General features: G+C 46.2%; 1 protein-coding gene across 3 annotated transcripts in view; it reads right to left on the reverse strand.

Annotated features, from left to right (window-relative positions):
• EPHB1 (EPH receptor B1) overlaps positions 1–20,104 on the reverse strand; it is a 431,060-nt gene that overhangs the window by 54,703 nt on the left and 356,253 nt on the right. For all 3 annotated transcript variants that reach the window (XM_053903793.1, XM_019437143.2, XM_019437149.2), the window contains 2 exons: positions 17,734–17,856; positions 4,194–4,441 (listed from right to left, as the gene is read on the reverse strand). In XM_053903793.1, the coding sequence (XP_053759768.1) occupies positions 4,194–4,441; positions 17,734–17,856 (371 nt within the window). The remainder of the gene's footprint in view (positions 1–4,193; positions 4,442–17,733; positions 17,857–20,104) is intronic.

The following is a 20,104-nucleotide window of genomic DNA, read 5'->3' on the forward strand; positions in this document are numbered from 1 at the left end:
TCCATGGAATATGGACTTTGTAATGGCAACATATTTTCTTTAGAACCTGCAGGGTAATCACATTTCATGATAAGACAGGATTGTGCCTGTTGAGTTCATAATCCTGGTGAAACTTAAAGACACAAACCTATTAAGATTCCCTGACACATTCAACTGTTTTAGGTTTGGTTCATTGGTCTAACTCCCCAAAAAGAACTTCCAAAGACAGGAACATCAGCATACAAAGATGTACAAGACAGAAAAAGCCCAGTTCTCTCACTGACTTTGGAAAGAATCAGGCTCCACGGTGATCACATGGTAAAAATATAGTACAGTGAAGTGATTTAAACTTTCTTCCCTTCATGAAGTGCTTTCTGCTGAAATTGCTTTTTGGCAAATTCACTGAAGCCACTTGCTGGCCCTTTTATTAGGCAGGAAGGATTTAGGTATTTCAACTTTCATTGACAAATCCACTTCAGGAAATGAAACCCTTATTTGATTTGTTTGAAGAGAATGAATCATAGATTTTTTTTTTTTTTAACTGTAAGAGCCCTACCTTTCAAGATCATTCAATTCCAATGCCTTTAGTTTATAGACTGGGAAACTGAGTTAACAGATTTGCTCAAGGCCACCGGTGACTCATGGTGGAGCACAAAGCAGAACCCAGGTCTTGGGATGTCCAATCTGGTATTCTCTTCCCGATTTCTGGGTTATGGTCATGGGCTCCAGCCCATGAATGAGCCTCCCTGATAAGAAATGTCTGAATTTGACATTGCTCAGTAACTTCCAAGAGTCTTTCAGTTATGACTGTCTGTAGATGACCCAGCAGCAACTACAAGGTCAGGCTAGGCAAGAAGGCCTTACAGAGCATGTTGACCTTTTTGGCTATGGCACAGGACATTGAGAAGGGCTTCAGGGACCATTCCTAAGATTATGCAAGAGACACCAGTGCCAACAAGGATATATTAAATAATGGATTTGCATGCTACATAATCCATGGCATAGACATTTAAAAAATGAATAATACTGAACCTATTGAATGTGTGGTTAGAAAATAACAGTGTTTCTAATCCTTTCAGAAGGTGAAAGACTCTAAGTCCTGCAATGGGAGAGGAGCAGTGGGTGGGCTGTGAGAAGCCAGTGTGCCCATTGGATCCCCAGTGGCCACAGCCGCCCAGACGCTGACCCAGAGCTGGAGCTGCAGCCACTCCCCAAAGCCACCATGCCCAGTGTAAACGGCCATGGCCAGTTTGGTGTGTGTGTGTGTCGGGGTGGGGGCAGTTGCACAAATTGAGGACTAACTCCTTTCCTTTATTCTCTGAATGGTGATCCTAAAATTGTACTACTTCCCAAAAGATGGACCCTGCAGAACTGAACTGATGACCTACTTTTCAATTTTACCAAGCAGCAGATACATCAATTAATGTTGCTATGCTCCAGGGTTTGGTAGTAAGGCTGAAATTAGATTTATAGATTACCTGCCTCCATGCCGTGCGAGGAGTCAGAAACGCTTCATTTCCCTCTCCTCCTTGCGCTGCCTGCTCTGGCCGTCCCTTATTTGCCATCCTTTCTCCTCTGCCTCCCTGTGTTCCTCTCTTGCCCCTGGCTCTTCTCCCACCGCCCAGGCCTCATCATCGTGACAAATACTGGTGCCTACCATGCCCCCATGTCCTGGGCCTCACACGGAAATAGCCCTGAGTGGAGCATCTGTGTGGGGTTTTGATTTTCTGTAGCCTCCTGAGAATGAATCTCCTTGTTCCCCTGCATGTTCCAGGGAGAAAGTCTGATCACAGTCTTCAAATCATGTTGTGACTCTGTGAAGTACAATCAGGTCACTTGTAGGAAATAAATGACTCCTAAAAAGGTCTGGAGGCTGCTTCCAGAAAATCCTTTTTCTCCTAACATGGCCTTCTATTCACATTTATTTGGCTGTCTTCACAAGAAGATCCCTGATCACGAATGAATGCCCCCAGGAAAGCATGGTCTCTTCCTGACTCTGACATGAGAGGTCTGGCCACAAGAATAAGAGTTCACGGACGCTCAGGATGTCTACATTTCCCCTGTCACTCCCAAACCTTTTTGTGCCAGAATGGTTTTTCATGTTTTTTTGTTTTGTTTTTTTTTTTTAATCCAAGTAGCATTCACCAGATGATCACTGTGTTGGGCACTGGGGGTTTCAAAATAAAAGGCATAACCCATACCCTCAAGGAGCCTGTACCAGGCAAAGTACATCCACCCCATCATTTGCCCCCCCATTCCCCCCTCCAAAAATAAGCTACTATTGCCTAATAACCCAGAGGAGGCAAAAGTGTGTGTTTGCCCTGCCAAGGTAGCTTCAGTATGTGCAAATGCAGCTTCTAGACAGGTCCCCTGGCTACCCTTTCACACCGCAGTCCCCAAGCCCTGCTTCTGAACTTTGGAGCCACCACCAGCTGCTGAAAGGTTACCAGATAGGCCATGCTGGCTCTGGACTTTGAATACACTGCTCAGTTGTTCCATCATACCAGCCTGCTGCCCCGTCTGCCTGTGGGTTCCTCATTCTACAATCAGATAATTCTCTCTCCTCCTTGAAGCCTTCCCGGGTTTCCCCAGGAAGATTTCAGTTCTTCTTGGCTTACAATACTTCTTTACGCCACACACAGAAACAAAAAGCAGAATCTAAGTGGATGATTGCTGGACGCTTTGGGCACCAAGGTCCTCAGAGCAGGGACCTCTGTGGCAGGTTGTGGTCTCTAAGGTGGGCACAACAGGACCTCCCATCCCTCATGTATAAGACGACACCATGCTGCTGTTCCCCATCAAGATGTGGGGCACATTTCCTCCCCGTGAACCTGGGGGTCATATCACAGTAGTTGAAGGGTGCTGTGGGACTTGAAGCTAGGTTCCAAAAGCGGTCCAGCTTCTGCCTTCATCTCGTGGGATGTTAATTCTTGGGACCCAGCTTGCTGTGAGGAAGCCCAAGCAGGCCACCTGGAGAGATGCCAGCTGACACCCAACATCAACTGTCAGACAGATGAGTGAGTGAGGCTTTGGATGATTCTAGGCCCCAGATCTTGAAGTGCCCCAGCTGATAGCACATGGAACAGAGATATCCCCACCGAGCCCTGCCCAGATTGCAGACTCATGAACAAAATAAATTGTGCTAAGCCACGGAAGTTAGGTGATCTGTTACATAGCATTAGAGCAATGTCTCTTTCATCCCTATAGGCCCAGCACCCAGTACGGGGCGTGACCATAGCACTCACCCCATGAATATTTCAAGACCAAGTGTATGAATAATACTTTAATCTGCAGCCACAGCTACTGTTTGGTAGCTTTGGTGACATGTACAGCCTGCCAGTTGGTATTACCCTGAAGTCCTTGCTCAGAAGGCCCAGCTCCATTGTGATGCTGCCCACATACTCTCTGCTCTCAGGGCCCCCAGAAGTCCCCAGCTGAGGCTTTGGTCTGAGGCAGGACTTGCTCGCTGGCCTATGCCCAGTCAGCTGCCACTCCCCAGGCATTAGCATCATGTCTGTTCTCCCTCACTCCCGCCCTGAGTAATTCTGTGATGTCCCACAGAAATGAAAGCGGTTCCAGCGTGGTTCCATGTGAGCACATTCTGACAGCGATCACTTACAGATCTTGCAGCCGGCGGCCTCGAGGTACCCCCACCTCTGCTGTAGCTTGAAGTCATGCTTCCTCATCAAGGCCAGAAAGGACTTGTGAATGCTCGTGACACTGTCTATTCCTTTCATGCCCAGAAGTGCCCCTTCAGAGGGCGGGTGGCCCAGGCATCAGAAAAGGGCAGCCTGCTTTATCTCTGAGCTGCAAATGAAGGGAGCAGGTGGGGAGGGTGGCCGCACTGGAGAAAAGGCAGAGATGGCCACTGGCGTCTGCGTGAATCACACAGGGCAGCGTAGCAGCTGAAGTCTCTTCAATCTCCGTGATTCATGCAGATGCCGATGGCCATTCTTCACCTGCCTCCCTATTCATTCGTATTCATCCAACGAGTATTTATCGAGGCCCTACTCCACGTTATCCTCCTACCAAGGGGTCCACAGGCTCCTCTTTGTTCTATCCTTTTAGGAACAAATCTGTCAACCTCGCTAACATCTCCAACGCCCACCCACATTTCATCAGGCAATTCCTAAGTGGCAGCCTATCCTCATGCAGACACTTCTCCCCAGCAGTCAACAGTGCTAACATCATCCACACCCCTGGGCTGCCTTTACCCTGAGGAAAGAATCCAAAGCGCCGTTCTCCATGAACTCTGTGATGATCATGACAGGCCGACTCTTGGTGACCACGCCTTCCAGGCGGATGATGTTGGGATGGTCAAACTGGCCCATGATGCTTGCTTCGCTCAGGAAGTCCCGACGCTGCTTCTCTGAGTACCCGGCCTTCAACGTCTTGATTGCCACATAGATTTCCCTCTTGCCCGGAAGTTTCAGACGCCCCTTGTATACCTCTCCAAACTCCCCTGCAACGAGAATACAATCATTACTCATTTCCTTCTCAGTCCGTGGAAGCACAAGGGGAGGCAGCTTATCAGGAACAATGGTGCTCCAAGTGGAACTGCAATTAAAGTGACAGAGATGGAAATAGCGTCCTTTCATTTTATTTTATTTTTTTATTAAAAAAAATTTTTTTATGTTTATTTATTTTTGAAGGAGAAAGAGAGCATGAGTGGGGGAGGGGCAGAGAGAGAGGGAGACAGAATCCGAAGCAGGCTCCAGGCTCCCAGCTGTCAGCACAGCCCCACACAGGGCTCGAACCCATATGCCGTGAGATCATGACCTGAGCCGAAGTTGGACGCTCAACCGACTGAACCACCCAGGCGCCCCTGTCCTTTCATTTTAACTATGATGTCCTAGCCATACTCAGTTCATAGAAAACACCGAAGTTATACCAAAATATGTTCCTTGCCTCAGTTCCTAGAAAGAGTTTAGGTAACTAAAGTGGAATTTCATGGGGTGCCTGGGTGGCTCAGTCGGTTAAGCATCCGACTTCGGCTCAGGTCATGATCTCACGGCATAGGGGTTCGAGCCCTGTGTGGGGCTGTGCTGACAGCTGGGAGCTTGGAGCCTACTTCAGATTCTGTGTCTCCCTCTGTCTCTGCCCCTTTCCCACTCACGCTCTGTCTTCCTCTCTCAAAAAATAAACTTAAAAAAATAAAAAAAATAAAGTGGAATTTCAGAGTATATATGAGTTTGTTTTTCTTCATGTTTGGTTTTTGTGTCCAACCTGAATAATGAAAATGAAATGGTCAGTTTCACTTTGGCAGATCATAATTCATTTTTAGCAAAGCCTGGTGAAAGAACATCCAGGGGCTGGGGGATATGTTCATGCTCTTTGGCTCTCTGAATGAGATGTAAAACATTTATGTTCCTACACTGCCCTGGAAGCTTCTGTGTTGATTGGATGCCCCAGAACGCAGACACTGAGAAGTGAGGTGGGGAAGTTAGCAGATGCTGTGCAGGATAGAAGGGGAGGAAACAAGATTGGCCAGAGTCCCAGATCACAAGGCAGGCCTGACATTATGAAAAGAAAGGAGGAAGCAGGAATGGACAAGGAGAGCTCCAGATCGCAATGCAGAGCTGGCTGAGGCAGACCTGTCAGCTTCCCGCTCCCCTGGGGAGCTCCACAATCAAGAGCACCCATTCCAGGAAGGCCTAGGCTCTAGCCTCCCTCCATGCTCAGTCACTGGTGGCGGCTGCAGGGAAGCTGAGGCAGGTCCTGAAGGCGCTGCAGCTGAAGGGTGGCAGCTAAACAGTCAGTGATTTCTCCAAGCAAACACGAGCCGCACATCTCCACGGGGGCCACAGCATTTAAACATTTGTGCAGTAAAAATCACCGAGTAAAAACAATTCTGGTGACACTATTTCATAGCTGCTTTAAAAAATCTGTTGCATCCTGTTACATGTGCTTTCAAAAGTTATTCTACGGCTTAGCCTGGTTTTGTAACTTCCTGTTTAGTTATCTACTTGTAAGTGTATCGCTGAAATGTGTCAAAGGCCTGACAGGAGACACAGGGTCTTTCTGTGGGGGGCGGGGGGGGGGGGGAACTTTCTCTTTCACCTTTAGCTTCTGGAAGAAAACGAGAGAGCAAACTGAGCGGATAAACTACTGGCCGAATTAGAAAAGGAAGTTAACATCTCCTCTGCGATTTAGTTGGGAGTTCTCTTGTTTTCTACTACAAATGTAATTGGAAGGAAACTGCACGAAAGGGCTTTTCATACAGAACTCCAGAGTCAGTGGGACTTGTTAGAATCTAGGGCTGGAGTGGAGGTTGGCTTAAGCACCATTAGGATGATTTCACTGTGGACCTTAAGACATATATCATGTGGGACCCTGGTTTTGACATTTAACCCAATGCTGCCTTGGTGAACAAACTGCTTCAAGTCAGACTGAGTCTCATTCACGTTCACAGCTTGTAGTGCCCACTGAAGTGCCTGGGATGTGGTAGGCATGTCAGTGAAAGGCGGGGGGGGCGGGGCACGCTTCTTATTACTTGTTCGGCTTTTGCCTTGTCTGCTCTTGGGTCATAACCTGCTGGAGACTCTATCTCTGCTCTATCCGAAATAAGTAGAAGTGCCAGTACTTAAATTTTTAGAAAAGATTGTTTACTGTAGCCTCTTCTACAGCGAAACGCTGTATGCCCATCACCAGGGAATGGTTGGAAAGTGGTGTATTCATCCTGCGGGATGCCATGAGCTGCTGAAAACCGGTAGAGGGGTCATATGCATGGACTTCGAAGATGTCCATATTATATTGTTAAATGAAGAAAGTTACGGAATGGGAATGTGGTATGTACCCAAATGGAGTGTGTGTGTATGGGTGCAAAAGAAAAACAAGGGACAAAATCCATGTAAAATGTATTTAAACTTCAAATTACAGGTATTTTTAAAAATGGTTGCCCTACAGGGGTGGAGTAGGAGTGGGAAGTAAAGCTAGGCAATTTAACTTAGTTACTTTTATGTTACTTTGATGTTTGAATTGTTACAATAAGCATTACTTTTGTTGGTCAACTGAGTAACATTATTTTAAATTTTTATCTTTAAAATATTCATTTATTTTTAATTTTTTTAATGTTTATTTTTGAAAGACAGAGCGTGAGTGGGGGAGGGGCAGAGAAAGAAGGAGACACAGAATCCAAAGCAGGCTCTAGGCTCTGAGCTGTGAGCACAGAGCCCAATGCGGGGCTCAGACCCTCAAACTGCGAGATCATGACCTGAGCTGAGGTCAGACGCTTAACTGACTGAGCCACCCAGGAGCCCTGAATTGAGTAACATTTTTTTTTAAAGTACTGCACAACAGGGTCCTGTCATATATGTGTATGTATATGTACATATGTGTGTATACTATATGTGCATGTGTATATATTTGTATACATGCATATACGCGTCTACATGTATGCATATATATGTGTATGTGTATATACGTACAATCTATAATATATCTGTTTGTGTATATGTACATATACAAAACATCCTTCTGACACCTTGACCTAGCAAATATTGAATAACCATGAGCTAGATGAATACAAATTACATATTTGATAAGTATGCCAACTGAAGAATATCGGTTAGTATTTCTTCCTTGTTGCTATAATAATGAGTTACATTTTCTTTTACTAAAAGGACAGTTTAGGAGTTGAGGGGACAGATATGGTAACATTTTGTCTTAGAGAAGATAGGACACCAGTGTCTACTGACCACCTACTATGTGCCAGGCAATGTGCTAGGCTCTTTACAGGTCATATCTCACTTAATCTTCATAGCACCCTCATGAGCTGGGTACTATGATGCTCATTTTACTAATAGGGAATCTGGGGCACAAGAAAAACACACCCAAACCCCACAGCTATGAGTCAGAGCCAGGGTTGCCGTCCATGCCCATCCTGCTTCCGGCCTCTCTACAGAGCCACACTGCCTCTCTACAGGTGTGCTCGATTAGCAGTGCCACAGGGAACACAGCTGTATGAAGTCACAACTGAGGGGCCACCGTGCTCCAACTGTGCAGGTCCTAACAGTTCATGTGTAGTCCCTGTCACAGCAACTCACACACAGGGAATTGCAAACACAGTGGGACTGTCTCACAGACAGATGTCACATTTGCTGGAACTTCCTGCCTGGAATCGGGTGGGGTCAGAATATTTAGGAATCAGAATATCCATCAATTTCTACATCAGTGTGCAGAGTTTGAGGAAGGGCTCCAGGTGAATCTGATGTCCCCTACAACACACAAGGGACACCCCAGGTAAGGACTTCTCTCCCACACCAGTGTTTCCCAAAGTTGGCCACCCACTGGAGTCACCTGAACATACTTAAAAGCTGCCTGCAGGATCAGCTACAATAATTTGTGGGTCAGACCGAGGTGCAAAATGAGACCGTGGGACTGCTTGTTTGGAAATTATGAAGGATTTCAAGCCTGTGACAGCATAGCATTAAACTAAGTGTGGGCCCTTCTGAACACGGTGCTGTCCAGGCAGCTCTGATGTGCAGCCAGGTGCGGCACCATGGGTCTAAAGCACCCCAGCATATTTCAGGTGGATTAGGTAGCTGCCGGAGGCCCTGGGATATCTGGGATTCACCACTCCACCTTTGGATCCCTCAGAAAGCAGTGCTGGTATATGGGCTGCTTCTTAGAGCACAGAGCCTGCCAGAGAGCGCGGGCTTTATACACAGGGTTGGAAAGAAAGAACACGAGAGGGAAGAAACCAATGAAGGTGTGGCTTTGGCAAGTGCTAGCTACACAGAACAGCGTGGCTCCCGTGACTTTCTTAACTGACATATGTTATTTCATTGCTTAATCTTTGTGGCTGACCGGTTTTCAAGTGCAGTGTTTCTTTTTTTTTTTTTTAATTTTTTTTTTTTAACGTTTATTTGTTTTTGAGACAGAGAGAGACAGAGCATGAACAGGGGAGGGTCAGAGAGAGGGAGACACAGAATCTGAAACAGGCTCCAGGCTCTGAGCTGTCATCAAGTGCAATGTTTCTAATACTTGAGCTTTAAGTTGTATCCTCTGTAGGGGTTTCATCATACACTTTTTTTTTTTAATTGCTCTTTTTTTAAAATTTATTTGAGAGCGAGTGTGAGAGAGAGAGAGAGAGAGAGAGAGAGAGGCAGGGAGGAGAAGAGAGTGAGGAAAAGAGAGAATCCTAAGCAGGCTCTGTCCCATCGGTGCAGATCCCAGCTGGGGGCTCACAAGTCGTGAGATCAAGAGCCAAAATCAAGAGTCAGATGCTCAACCAACTGAACCACCCAAGCGCCCCTCATATAGTTTTTTTAGAATTATAAAATAAAAATGGGCTCTCCTAAGAGGATTTTTGGGGTAGTGAAACCACTCTGTCTGAAACTGTAATGGTAGATAGGTGTCATTATACATTTGTCCAAACCCGTAGAATGTATGACGACACCAAGAATGGGCCCTCATGTAAACCATGCACTTTGGGTGATGGTGATGTGTCAGTGTAGGTTTGTCAATAAATGTACCACTCTGGTGGGGGATGTTGATAATGGGCGACATGCTGTGCATGTGCAGAGCAAGGGACATATGGGAAATCTCTGTACCTTCCGGTCAGTTTTACTATGAACCTAAAACTGCTCTTAAAAAAATGTAGATGTTAAAAAAAACGTGCTCTCCTTGGGTAGGGAGAGATCTCGGGCTTTGTAGTCAGTCACTATGGCGGTAGAGGTGCCACTGCTCTAAGGAATCTGCTCTGCAGTCACTGGGAAGCAGTGGCCTCACAGTGATTCTGTAAAAATAGCTCCTTTCCTGTCTGGCAAAGAAATGACTTCATATTCTCCAAGCCCAGAGGTTTTCAAAGTACCAACTGCAAAGGAAGCCACTTAATCCACAGTCCTCTCTCTCTCTCTCTCTCTCTCTCTCTCTCGGAAGCTGTGCTTCACCCTGTCATTAAGTGGCCCCAGTGCTGGGAGGGGAACTCCGGCAGGGAGTGGAAGAAGCAGCTCGTGTCTACACCAGCCCTGCCACCCCACTTGGGGCACTTCACTTCTCCAGCTGTCTTGGCTTTATAAACCATAAAAAGGAAGGGTCGACCACCCCAGCTTCCTAACAGGGTGTTGAGTCTCTGAGAAAGTGTTTTGTAAACTACAAACTGTGGGTGACACACATGGGTGGCGATTTAAGACAAGCCAGGGGTAGGGGCATGAGGTGGGTGGTACGTGGGGGTGGGCTCTGGAAGAAAAAAGGAGGAGGAGCACGTTTCTGCAAACAAGTGGGAGCCAAGGCAAAGCAGGGCTTTCTGCCAGGAGTAGTGGGGGAGTCCCGCTGCCAGGTATCTGGGTATAGACAGTGTCCCCAGGCAAGTCTAGCATGCTAAAGCGTGGGGGATCTGGCTCTCTGGCACGGCCACAGCCTCATGGGGAGTGGGAGTTGATGGGCATATTGCCATTATTAGTAACAGAAAACTGAGGCCTTGTATAGCTTATAATCTGAGAGACCCTGTCACCTTGATCTTTGACGTCAGGTTCATACACCATTCTCAAGAAACTATTGTTGCTTCTCGACACTTTCCTGTAATTAGGGCCAGAACTTGCTGTCTGTGATGCTTTGATTTGCCATGATCTGAACACCAAAGAGCTTCCTTTTACATGAGCTTCAAACCACGGCCATACATTTTTCAATTTCTGATAGAAATTCATAACACCTAAAAATATTCTCGACCAATCAAGCATTAACATTATATTTAAAATAGATGTTTATAGCAAATGACCGCATACTGGTTATGGCTGATTCTCTCTATGTAGATCCTTTACCAACAGTAACTGCAGCCAGCCTCATCTTGGTCTGGCTGGACTTTGGCAAGCATCTTTGAGGCTGACCTTGGAGCCTCTACTACAGCCAAACCTCCCTCCGGCCAGGACCTCGCTCCAGCGTCAGGCCAGTTTGGGGGCCAGTGGCTCTTGGCCGGCAGTGGTTCTCAAGGCGTGGTTTCTGCCTCACAAAGTCAGCCTCACCTGGGAACTTGTTAGAAAATACAGATTCTCAAGCCCCACCTGGATCTAGTGGATCCGAAGCTGAGCAGGTGGGGCCCTGTGACAGGAGTGTTGATACGCCTCCAAGGTGATTCTGATGCCTGGCTCAAGTTTGAGAACCACCGCCCTCAAGGCTGTCAGCTGAGGGTAATTTAGCCACTTCCTGAGATTGTCCTCCAGACAGCTACGGAAATTATTCCCTACAAGTTTTCAGCCCCTTGCCAGTTCCTCTCTCCTACTTTCCTTGACAAAATGAGGAAGAGAGAAAAAGTAGTTCAGCAGCATTAAATGCCTCAACTATTATATATAAAATCAGAAGGAAAGAATTTTCAATTTTTGAAAATGAAACATCCAACCTGCCAGTAGGTATTTGAGGTGGTAGCTGTTGGCTATGTGCAGTGCGAATCTACACACACAATTGCACTCTCTCTCTCTCTCTCTTTTTTTTTAGCAGTATTTTGAAGTCACAAACTGCCTTGGGGGAAAAAAAGGAAAGCAGAGCTTCTAGTTACTAATTCAAGCTTCCACCAGAAAAGGAACTTTTAAAGAATAAATTCAAACTAGGTTTTAAAGTATGATTTCCAGCCAGCTTTATCACACTAGCCTGTGCAAGGTAAGTAGGTTATGGCTAAACCAGGGATAGTAAAAGCATGTCAGGCATTCTGCTACCTCCTAACCCTGCACCCAGGACAGACATTCCTTACTGATGGCAGCCCCATTCCTCCTTTCCAGCAGAGCTCCCCAGATCCCCGTTACCAGGCTACTGGAGCCAGCAGATGAGATGGAAGTTGCCCGTGGTGTCCACAATACTTAATACCTACAGGGTGAGAGCAAGCAGACGTTCTCTTTTCTTGTAGCTGTTTGCAGTCATTAGACTCCTGCCTACCTACAGATGACTTACTGGTTTCATTAGGTAAGCAAGCACCTATCATTGAAAATGCCAGATATCTTGGTCCTCGTCCTTGTCCTTCTTAAGGGAGATTACTGAATCATTCTAGAAGAGAAGGGCGCCTACCCTATGGGCAATCTGAGTTCTAGGATAGTATCATCATTACCAGCAAGGAGGCTTGCCTACTCCAAGCTCCCAGACAGAGTTTACCATCAGAAGTAATGTCACTGCATATTTAACTGCTTTTTTCCAGAACAGTAACCAAAGTGTAGGTATGTGGGGGTTTCATTCACCAGACCTTGATCAGCCATGTCTGGGTTTCAATTCTTGCTCTATCATTCATTCAGCTGGCAGCACAACCTTTGGGGAGCTATCCTCTGAATATTGATTTCCTTGCCAGTTTAAACACACACACGTGCCCACACACACGCACACTCACTGACACACCCTAAGTCACATTATGGGAGGAAGCGAGACAATGTTTTCATAAAGTATGTCCACAGTGCGTGTTCAATATATGCCAGCTGTCTTAATTATAATTACTCAAGACATCTATTTGATTTGCTTTTCTGGAAACCCTTCCTGTTGTGACTCCTATCCAGTATGAGGCCACCCTCATGCTGCCCACCCTCACTTCAAATGAGCCTAGGGGAATCAGGCTGGCTGGTGGCCTTTCTACCAAAATATCTCCAAGAAACCCATCCTCTTCTTGAAAGAGAGAACTGGTGGGCCTTGCTGGCCCCATTCCCAATCTGTGCACATCAGAGATCCCCCTCCCCAGCCTTCCTCACCCAGCCCTCTCCCCACAAATCTGCCGCTCTCTCACAATAAGCCATCTGTGGAAATGCTGAATTGGCAGCTGCTGGAGTCAGAGGAGGAGATTTATTAATAAAATACAATTGCCTTATTTTCCCCTGGAAGCCACCCTCTAGTGACACCTCTACCTACATTTTCATGCACTTGAAAATCATGATCAGGGCTGCTGCATACAGTTACACGGGTTACACACTGCGCAACCCAGAGTGACATTCATGCTGAGGGGCCTAATTATTCATGGCAACCCTGCTTTATGTTTTGGGCAAATCTACGGATCAAACTGGTCAGAACTAACCAACGCCTTGGAGTTGACCTGTGAGATGGTTCCTATGAGTCAGATTCATGGTCACAAATTGCTAATATTCTCCAGTTCTCCTAATTGCTAATATTTTCCTAACCAGAAGGCCTTCTGCCCTCTCTAAACAGACCAATAATGTCCATTATCTGCAGGGGAAAAGGAAGGCCAGCCATTATCCCACTGGGTCATTTCAAGAGCACCAAGTGACTTAGGACCCTTCACTTCCTTCTAGGCTCTCTCCATTCTCCCAAGCTCTGTCCAGTTCTCCAAATTTTCCTCCCCACTATATTCTCCCCAAAAGGACCTACTTTCATTGAACCATATGCAAATGATATTTGATTGAGCACCTGAGTGCCACACCAGGCCAGGCGCAGGAATAAAAAAAATCCTGAGATTGCCCTGTCGTCATTGGAACTTTGAGCCTGATGATGAAAGAAAGGCAGATAATTGCATAATGGTTAATAAGTTCATTATTGCTCGGTCTTCCTGGATGCCATCACACCTGGCTCACAGTTACTCTTGTGTAACTCTTTTTTAAAAATTTTTTTAAAGTTTATTTATTTTGAGAGACAGAGTGAGCAGGGAAGGAGCAGAGAGGAGGAGAATTCCAAGCAGGCTCTGCACTGTCAGCACAGAGCCTGATGTGGGCTTGAGTTCATGAACCATAAGATGATGACCTGAGCCAGAACCAAGAGTTGGATGCTTAACCCGCTGAGCCACCCAGGTGCCCCTTGTTATCCCTTCATCCAACATCCTCAAAAGTTGAGAAGAAACATGGGAAGCTGCTGCAATTCTTCAGCCTCACAGTTTCTAGACTTTACTGGCCTTCATTCACATGCACAACTGCCACCCCACACTCCCCAAGGCCTGGCAGCCTTCCTCTCCCTTCAAGGGCTTTAACTCAATGCCCCTCATTTCTGGCCACAACCTCCCTGTTGTGTCTCCCCCATCAGCTCCATTCATCATGTTTGGATACATTCTGGTTTAGATCCGTTTAGTTCCTCGAGCAGAGCTTTCCCTACCACCTCCATCCCAGCAGTAGCCATCTCAAACCCACTCCACATTTCCAAGCAAAGCCCCATAAAAGTCTCCATGCCTCCGAGGCCTCACCCACCCCTCCCCGTCACCCATTCCAGGCCAGTCCAAACACAGCATCTATCAGATTTGTCTCCCCAGAATCTCATTCCTGTCGCCCAGCCTGCTCAGGTGCCTACAAGACGTCACCATTTTCTACAGGATAAAATCCATACCACAGCCTCTGGATCTCTGGGTCTCAGGCTGATTCTCCAGACTCAATGCTCAATGCTTACCCTCAGGAAAAGCCTCCCTGTTAGCCTTCTCTCCTTTGTGTTCTCAGGAAGTGCCACATAGAGTATCAGCCCATGCAAAGCTTTCATATCTTTAAGGGTCCCTAAGGTTTCTCTTCCTTGGATTCTCTCCTGCCATTAAGCCTCCCATCTCCAAGACTGTGTATTCTCTGGACCACTCATCTTAGCTGTCAATTGCCTACCCTCCTCTTATGGAGTGGCACTGTGTGTATGTTGGACAATCACCACTACAGGGCAAGGATTGTGAGGCACTGGTGTATTTTCCAGCATCCACAATGGTCCCAGGCACAGAATCAATGTTCAATGAATGAGGATCTTCTTGAACTTTAAACTTAATCCCTCCTGCAATAATCATGACCTTCTCCTCTGGCTCTATACTCAGCAGGCATAGGTGGGTTCCTCTGCATCCTCTTTGAAATAACCTTGCACACTTTGGAAGGCTGGGGTGTGCCAGTAAGTGTTCAACTACTAGTTCTCCAGAAAGCAAAGAAACAAAGAAACAAAGACCTCCCATTTGTAGCATCTGCCAATTCCTACTGTGTAAAAATTCCTACCGTGGCAGATGTCAACTTACCAACATGTGTCATTGAACATGGGGCTGGAAAGAGATGTACACAATTGGCTCTTGTGAGCTGGTGCCAGCTAGCTCCAACATCCTGCTGCTAGAAGGTCATATTCATTTCTCTTAAATCATGCAATTTTCCTCTTCTGTCACCGTCTCATTCTCTAATGAGTGTCACAAAAATTTGCTTTTTCTACTAGTTTTCATCCTTGAAAGCTCAGGCCAAAGGTTAACTCCTTTGCGAAGCCTTCCTGATGCCCACACCCACTCCCCGAACAAGGAGCTGACCATGGCTCCTTGGTGGCCCAACACTTTGCACATGCCTGTGTTGTGGATGGCGTGATACAGTGAACACGTTACCGGCCTATCTCCCACCAAGACTGTCAGACCACTGAAGGGGGGCAGGGTTGCTGTCTGTCCGTCTCCGGAATCCCACACGCAGTATGCAAGAAGTATTCAGTAAAAGCTTGTTGAGGGAGGGAAGGAAGGAGTACACCAGCAAAAGGACAAATGACTTCTGAGTCTTCTTTTCATGTTTTGTTACCATTTTGCAACCCAGTTTTTGCCCTGTGCTCCCAATCAGCCAGGAGGCTAAGAGCAATATTGCCAATAACGCTGTATAAATATTACCTTACAAAATTCTTTTCTTTTTAACTTGACCTTCACACCAGCTCTTTTAGCACAAAGTGAAGTGAGTCTCCATGAGGCAGGGTTTAGGGGAAGCAAGAGTGGAGAGAGAGGAGAAAAAGAACTGGGGAGTGAGGATTGATTCCAGCTAGGAGTCTCTTCTGTTAAAACTGCATTGAGTTACACATAGTGGATTAATATCCACAGGGATTAGCTCTGGAATTTCTGGATCAGGAGGAGATGAGTGTCTGGTAGAGAGTAGGCAGCAGCAGACTGGGCACAGGTCTCTACCCCGTGCCGCTGGGCATCTTATAAACCGCTAAGTGTACCGATCCCTCCCCACTACCACACGAGCCACAGAGAGGGCTGACCTTCTCGGAGGAGGATGCACAAACACGGTAGCAGCAGCACAGGCTCTACAAAAATGTCAAGTGAAGGATGGAGCAGGGCCATCGATTGTCCCTTTACAGGCATCCAGCAGTTGGTGAGCTCACCCCAAATTGTCACTCCCTGGCAGGGTCATAAAGTGAGAAGGCTCTTTACTCTTCCTCTGACAAAGGTGGGAGGGGGCTGATGTGTGCTCTCTGGGGTGAAACACAGTCCAGAACACATTGCTCTAAGCACATGACATAAGTAACAACATTAAAATCACTAGCACCATTACCACACGACATAACAACAATTAATAATGTGGGCAAACAGGGTGTGGGACTGTAAGCATGCCTCCCCAACACTCTTTCAAGTTCACTGGAGAAATCTGAGCCTCTAGGAGTAATCCAATTTATCTGGTATCCAGCCTTCCAAGGCATGATCCTTAAATATGTCAGCTTCTAAGGAGGAAGAGAAAATTATCTGCACAGAAGTGAAAGTCGTGGTTCAGTAACATATTTAATGAAAGTCAATGGGAAATATGTATAGACTCATGTGGATCAGATTATGGCCAGCCGGCTGGAACTCCTGAGGGGTTGGTGAGAGAAGAAAGGTGTGTCCTGACAGGGACAGTCCCAACAGCCACCACAGAGATGCCATGAAGGTAGAGCTCTTTAAGAGGGAATCCAGAGCATGAAAATGGTAGCCTAATGGGGCAAGCTTTCAAATGTGACTTCCAATTTCACAGATGGCTTTTTGACCCCTCAGTGCATTAAGAGAGGCAGTGAACAGAAGGATAGTGACTTTCCCCCTAAAGATAATATCCAAAGTGGCTGTCTGTAAGACTTAGACTAAGCACATTTTATCGAGTTAAATGTTACAGGTAGAGGCAACTCCATGACTCTCCAAATACTGATATGAGTGAAGCACTCCTAAACACAGGAACTAAAAAGAAGACTACAGTGTATGAGTGAAGAGAGCTCGAACAACGGCTAACAAGAATTGAAGACAAAGAAAAGATAAAGAATGCTGTAGAAGAAAATAAAAGTAGGAAAGAGGACACAAAGCAAACACATCTTTTAAGACAATTCAAAACAGGCAGCAGAGGAGCCAGTAAAGTGATGATATTTCACTCATTCACATTAATAAGGCTGAGTCCATTGCCAAATTGACTCAACTACTGATCCATTAAGGAAAGATGAAAATTCTGGATCAGTCTTTAGGTAGGATCTCCTGACAGCAGCTCAGGCAGTTAGTTCTCTGCTGGGCTGGATTTCTAGTCCAATGCAGTGAGATGGATGAGAGCACGCATGTTTCTTCGAAGTAGAACTTGTCTTGGGTTACTATTCATATTATATATCTTTTGTAGGAAATACAGTTATGGGTGGGTTTTCTTCTGGAAATAGTGGGCCCTCTTCAATTCATCATGGTCTGCTTCCAAATGCATGTATGCAGGAAAAGGAGAACTGAAAGTTTGGGGGGAAATCTTGATCCAGAGCCATGGAGATATTGTCAGTGAGGCACTCTGTCCAGCTTCTAAACACATTTTGTTTCTTTCAAAGTCTTCTCAACTGTGTACCCTAGCTCTCTCTCTTTTGGTGTATTTGGTGGTCCATTTCTGGAGCTATGTCTGTCTGAATCTTTCAAAACTACAGCTGAATTCTCTGCAACACCAACCAAGCTAGGCCACCATCTTCAAGGTTCCCCAAAGATCCCTAGACACACAATGTAGATGGTTCAGACTCATCTTCTGGGGAGAGAGATGTTAGAAACTCTTCTCCCAATGGGATGATTTTTTTATGCTGAAAGAGAACACCTAGAAAGGTGGGAAGCAGATGTTTGGACACCAAGAGAACAGAAAAGAGGGGAGGGGAGAGCCATACCTGCTCCGATGACCTCTTCGATTTTCACAAAAGATACATCAATCTCCTTGGCAAACTCCCGGACAGCTTCATTGGGGTCCTCGTAAGTGAAGGGGTCAATGTAGATCTTCATCCCTGGGGAGCCTTATTAGAGGAGATAAGCAGGGTTAACATCCCAAAGAGGACACGGTGGTCAGTAAGTCCTGGCTGCTGTCCCCAGCAGTAAGAGTATGGCTGGCTGGGGCGGGGGGGGGCATCCCTCCTACATACCAGACTGCCTCTCTTTGCCTTGCTGGGCCTTCCCATCTCCCTTCCCTCTGGGCCACACTAGCTTGATTCTCCGTCCTTTACTTCTCCTCCATATTTTCTTCTCTTTTTGAGCTCTTGATGAAATGTGGAGCAGATTACTTATAAGTGACAGATCGGGACCAGCTCCCACACTGAGCACTCACAGAAGGCAAAGAAACTGATTGATGCCAACCAAATGCATTAGCAGAAGAGTGGTGGTAAAATGGTAGGGTAGATATCAATATTTATCAACTTGACAACTCTTCTGAGTGGAGGCCACCGTTAAGGTTATAACTGACGGCTGTGGCCACGGCTGGAAGAGGGATGAGGATGGAGAAGAAGAAGAAGAAGAAGAAGAAGAAGAAGAAGAAGAAGAAGAAAGAAGAAGAAAGAAGAAAGAAGAAAGAAGAAAGAAGAAAGAAGAAAGAAGAAAGAAGAAAGAAGAAAGAAGAAAGAAGAAGAAGAAGAAGAAGAAGAAGAAGAAGAAGAAGAAGGAGAAATTGCTGTTAGAAACACTTCAAGATAGAAATGTCCAGACAGAATACCAGAAGAGAAAGTGTGAAAAGAAAAGCTTAGAAAATACTGATAGAGAAAAGAGCAAAGTCTACATAGAAAAAAGTGAGGTGGAATGAAAGAAAAATGGTCATGAACACCCATGCCTCAGACACACTGGAGTACGAAAAACGAGTAAAATGGAGAATGAGAAATACAAAAAGGAATATAGACTTTGTCACTGATGTTTACACTGGCAGGATAAATAGGCATGCATGGGGACGAAACAGAGAATTGTCACTACAGAAAAAATACATTCAAAAAGTGGAGGAAAGGGGACAAAAAAGGCAACAGAACCCAAGAAACAAATGGATTCACGCACAACGTAATTTTCAGTATGCCTGATGTGTCATGAGGCCAAGTATAGAAACTGCTTTCTTGGTGCTAGTGTGCTGGGCAGGAGAGGGCTTTGAAAGCTAAACAACATGGTCTGGCATGGCATCCTTGTGAAGAGTGGGTGCTCTCCCTGCCGGCCAACGATGCCGGTGGAAGGGTCAAGTCAGCAGGGCAGGCAGGCCTCAAAAAGCAGAAATGCCAAGCTCCCTCGGCTGGGACCCAAGGCTGAAGCAGTTCCCCAGATACGGTGAGCACCGCAAGCCTCACTGCGGCTCATCTCTGACTCTCAGACCTAAACGAAGAGGCTAGTTTTGACATCTTTCACTCATCTTTCTGATGAGTCTACAGCTCCCCCAAGTTCATGCTGCTTTGGTCACAATTAAGGCAAGGACTCGAAGTGCTAGAGTACAGTCCAGAGGGAGAAGGAAGATGCAGCAGAGAAGTGAAGGGGGATTTGTTTTTTAAGTCAGAGACAGCCAGGTTCCATGCCCAGAAGAACTGCTCTTTTGGAAAAATGGGTTATAGGCGTCATTAAATAAAATCACTCCTAGCATGCTAGATGGCTTGCTTTAGGATGGTCAATGCCATCCTAGAATGTTCCTTGGAAACATGACAACATGGACTTTGGAATCTACCCACTGAAATTTGGACAAAGCAAACAGAGAGATCCTCACCTTTATATGGAATGTTGTAATCCCTAGGGAATGTGTGTGTGGGGGGGTGGGGAGAGCGAGTGAGAGCAAGGCTGGTGTTCTATTTTGCTAACAGTGGAGTTAAAGGAAAATAGAGTGGGGGTTCATCTCTCATTTGCTCAGACGAACAGGTGAGGACCAAGAATGATTGAAACCAGACTGAAAGGGTCTAACAAAGCCAGATCAGCATCTCCAGGTAGTCGCACTTTGGGTTCCTCCAGAAGCAACCCTTGAGAAAAGGCTCTGAAAGCCGTGTGGCTTATCTGAAAGATGATCCCAAGCAGCACTTGTAGATGAATGGGGCAAGAGCGGGCAAGGAAGGCAGCTTATAAAAAGTGTCTTCTCAAGCCACTTCCCACCATGGGTAACTGAAGCAGACTTAAGCCCCCCTGGAAAGCTCTAGGAATTGGTGTGGGTGATCACATGCTTCAGAGTTGGCCCACCTGGATGGAAGGAGCCATGGTATTACCACACATTTCCCATCAGCCTTCAGTGGGAGCTGATTGGCCTGCTGCGCAGGTGGG

This window comes from Panthera pardus, unplaced genomic scaffold, assembly GCF_024362965.1.
Source record: "Panthera pardus isolate Hobbes unplaced genomic scaffold, ASM2436296v1 HiC_scaffold_16, whole genome shotgun sequence".
Classification (NCBI taxonomy): Eukaryota; Metazoa; Chordata; class Mammalia; order Carnivora; family Felidae; genus Panthera; species Panthera pardus.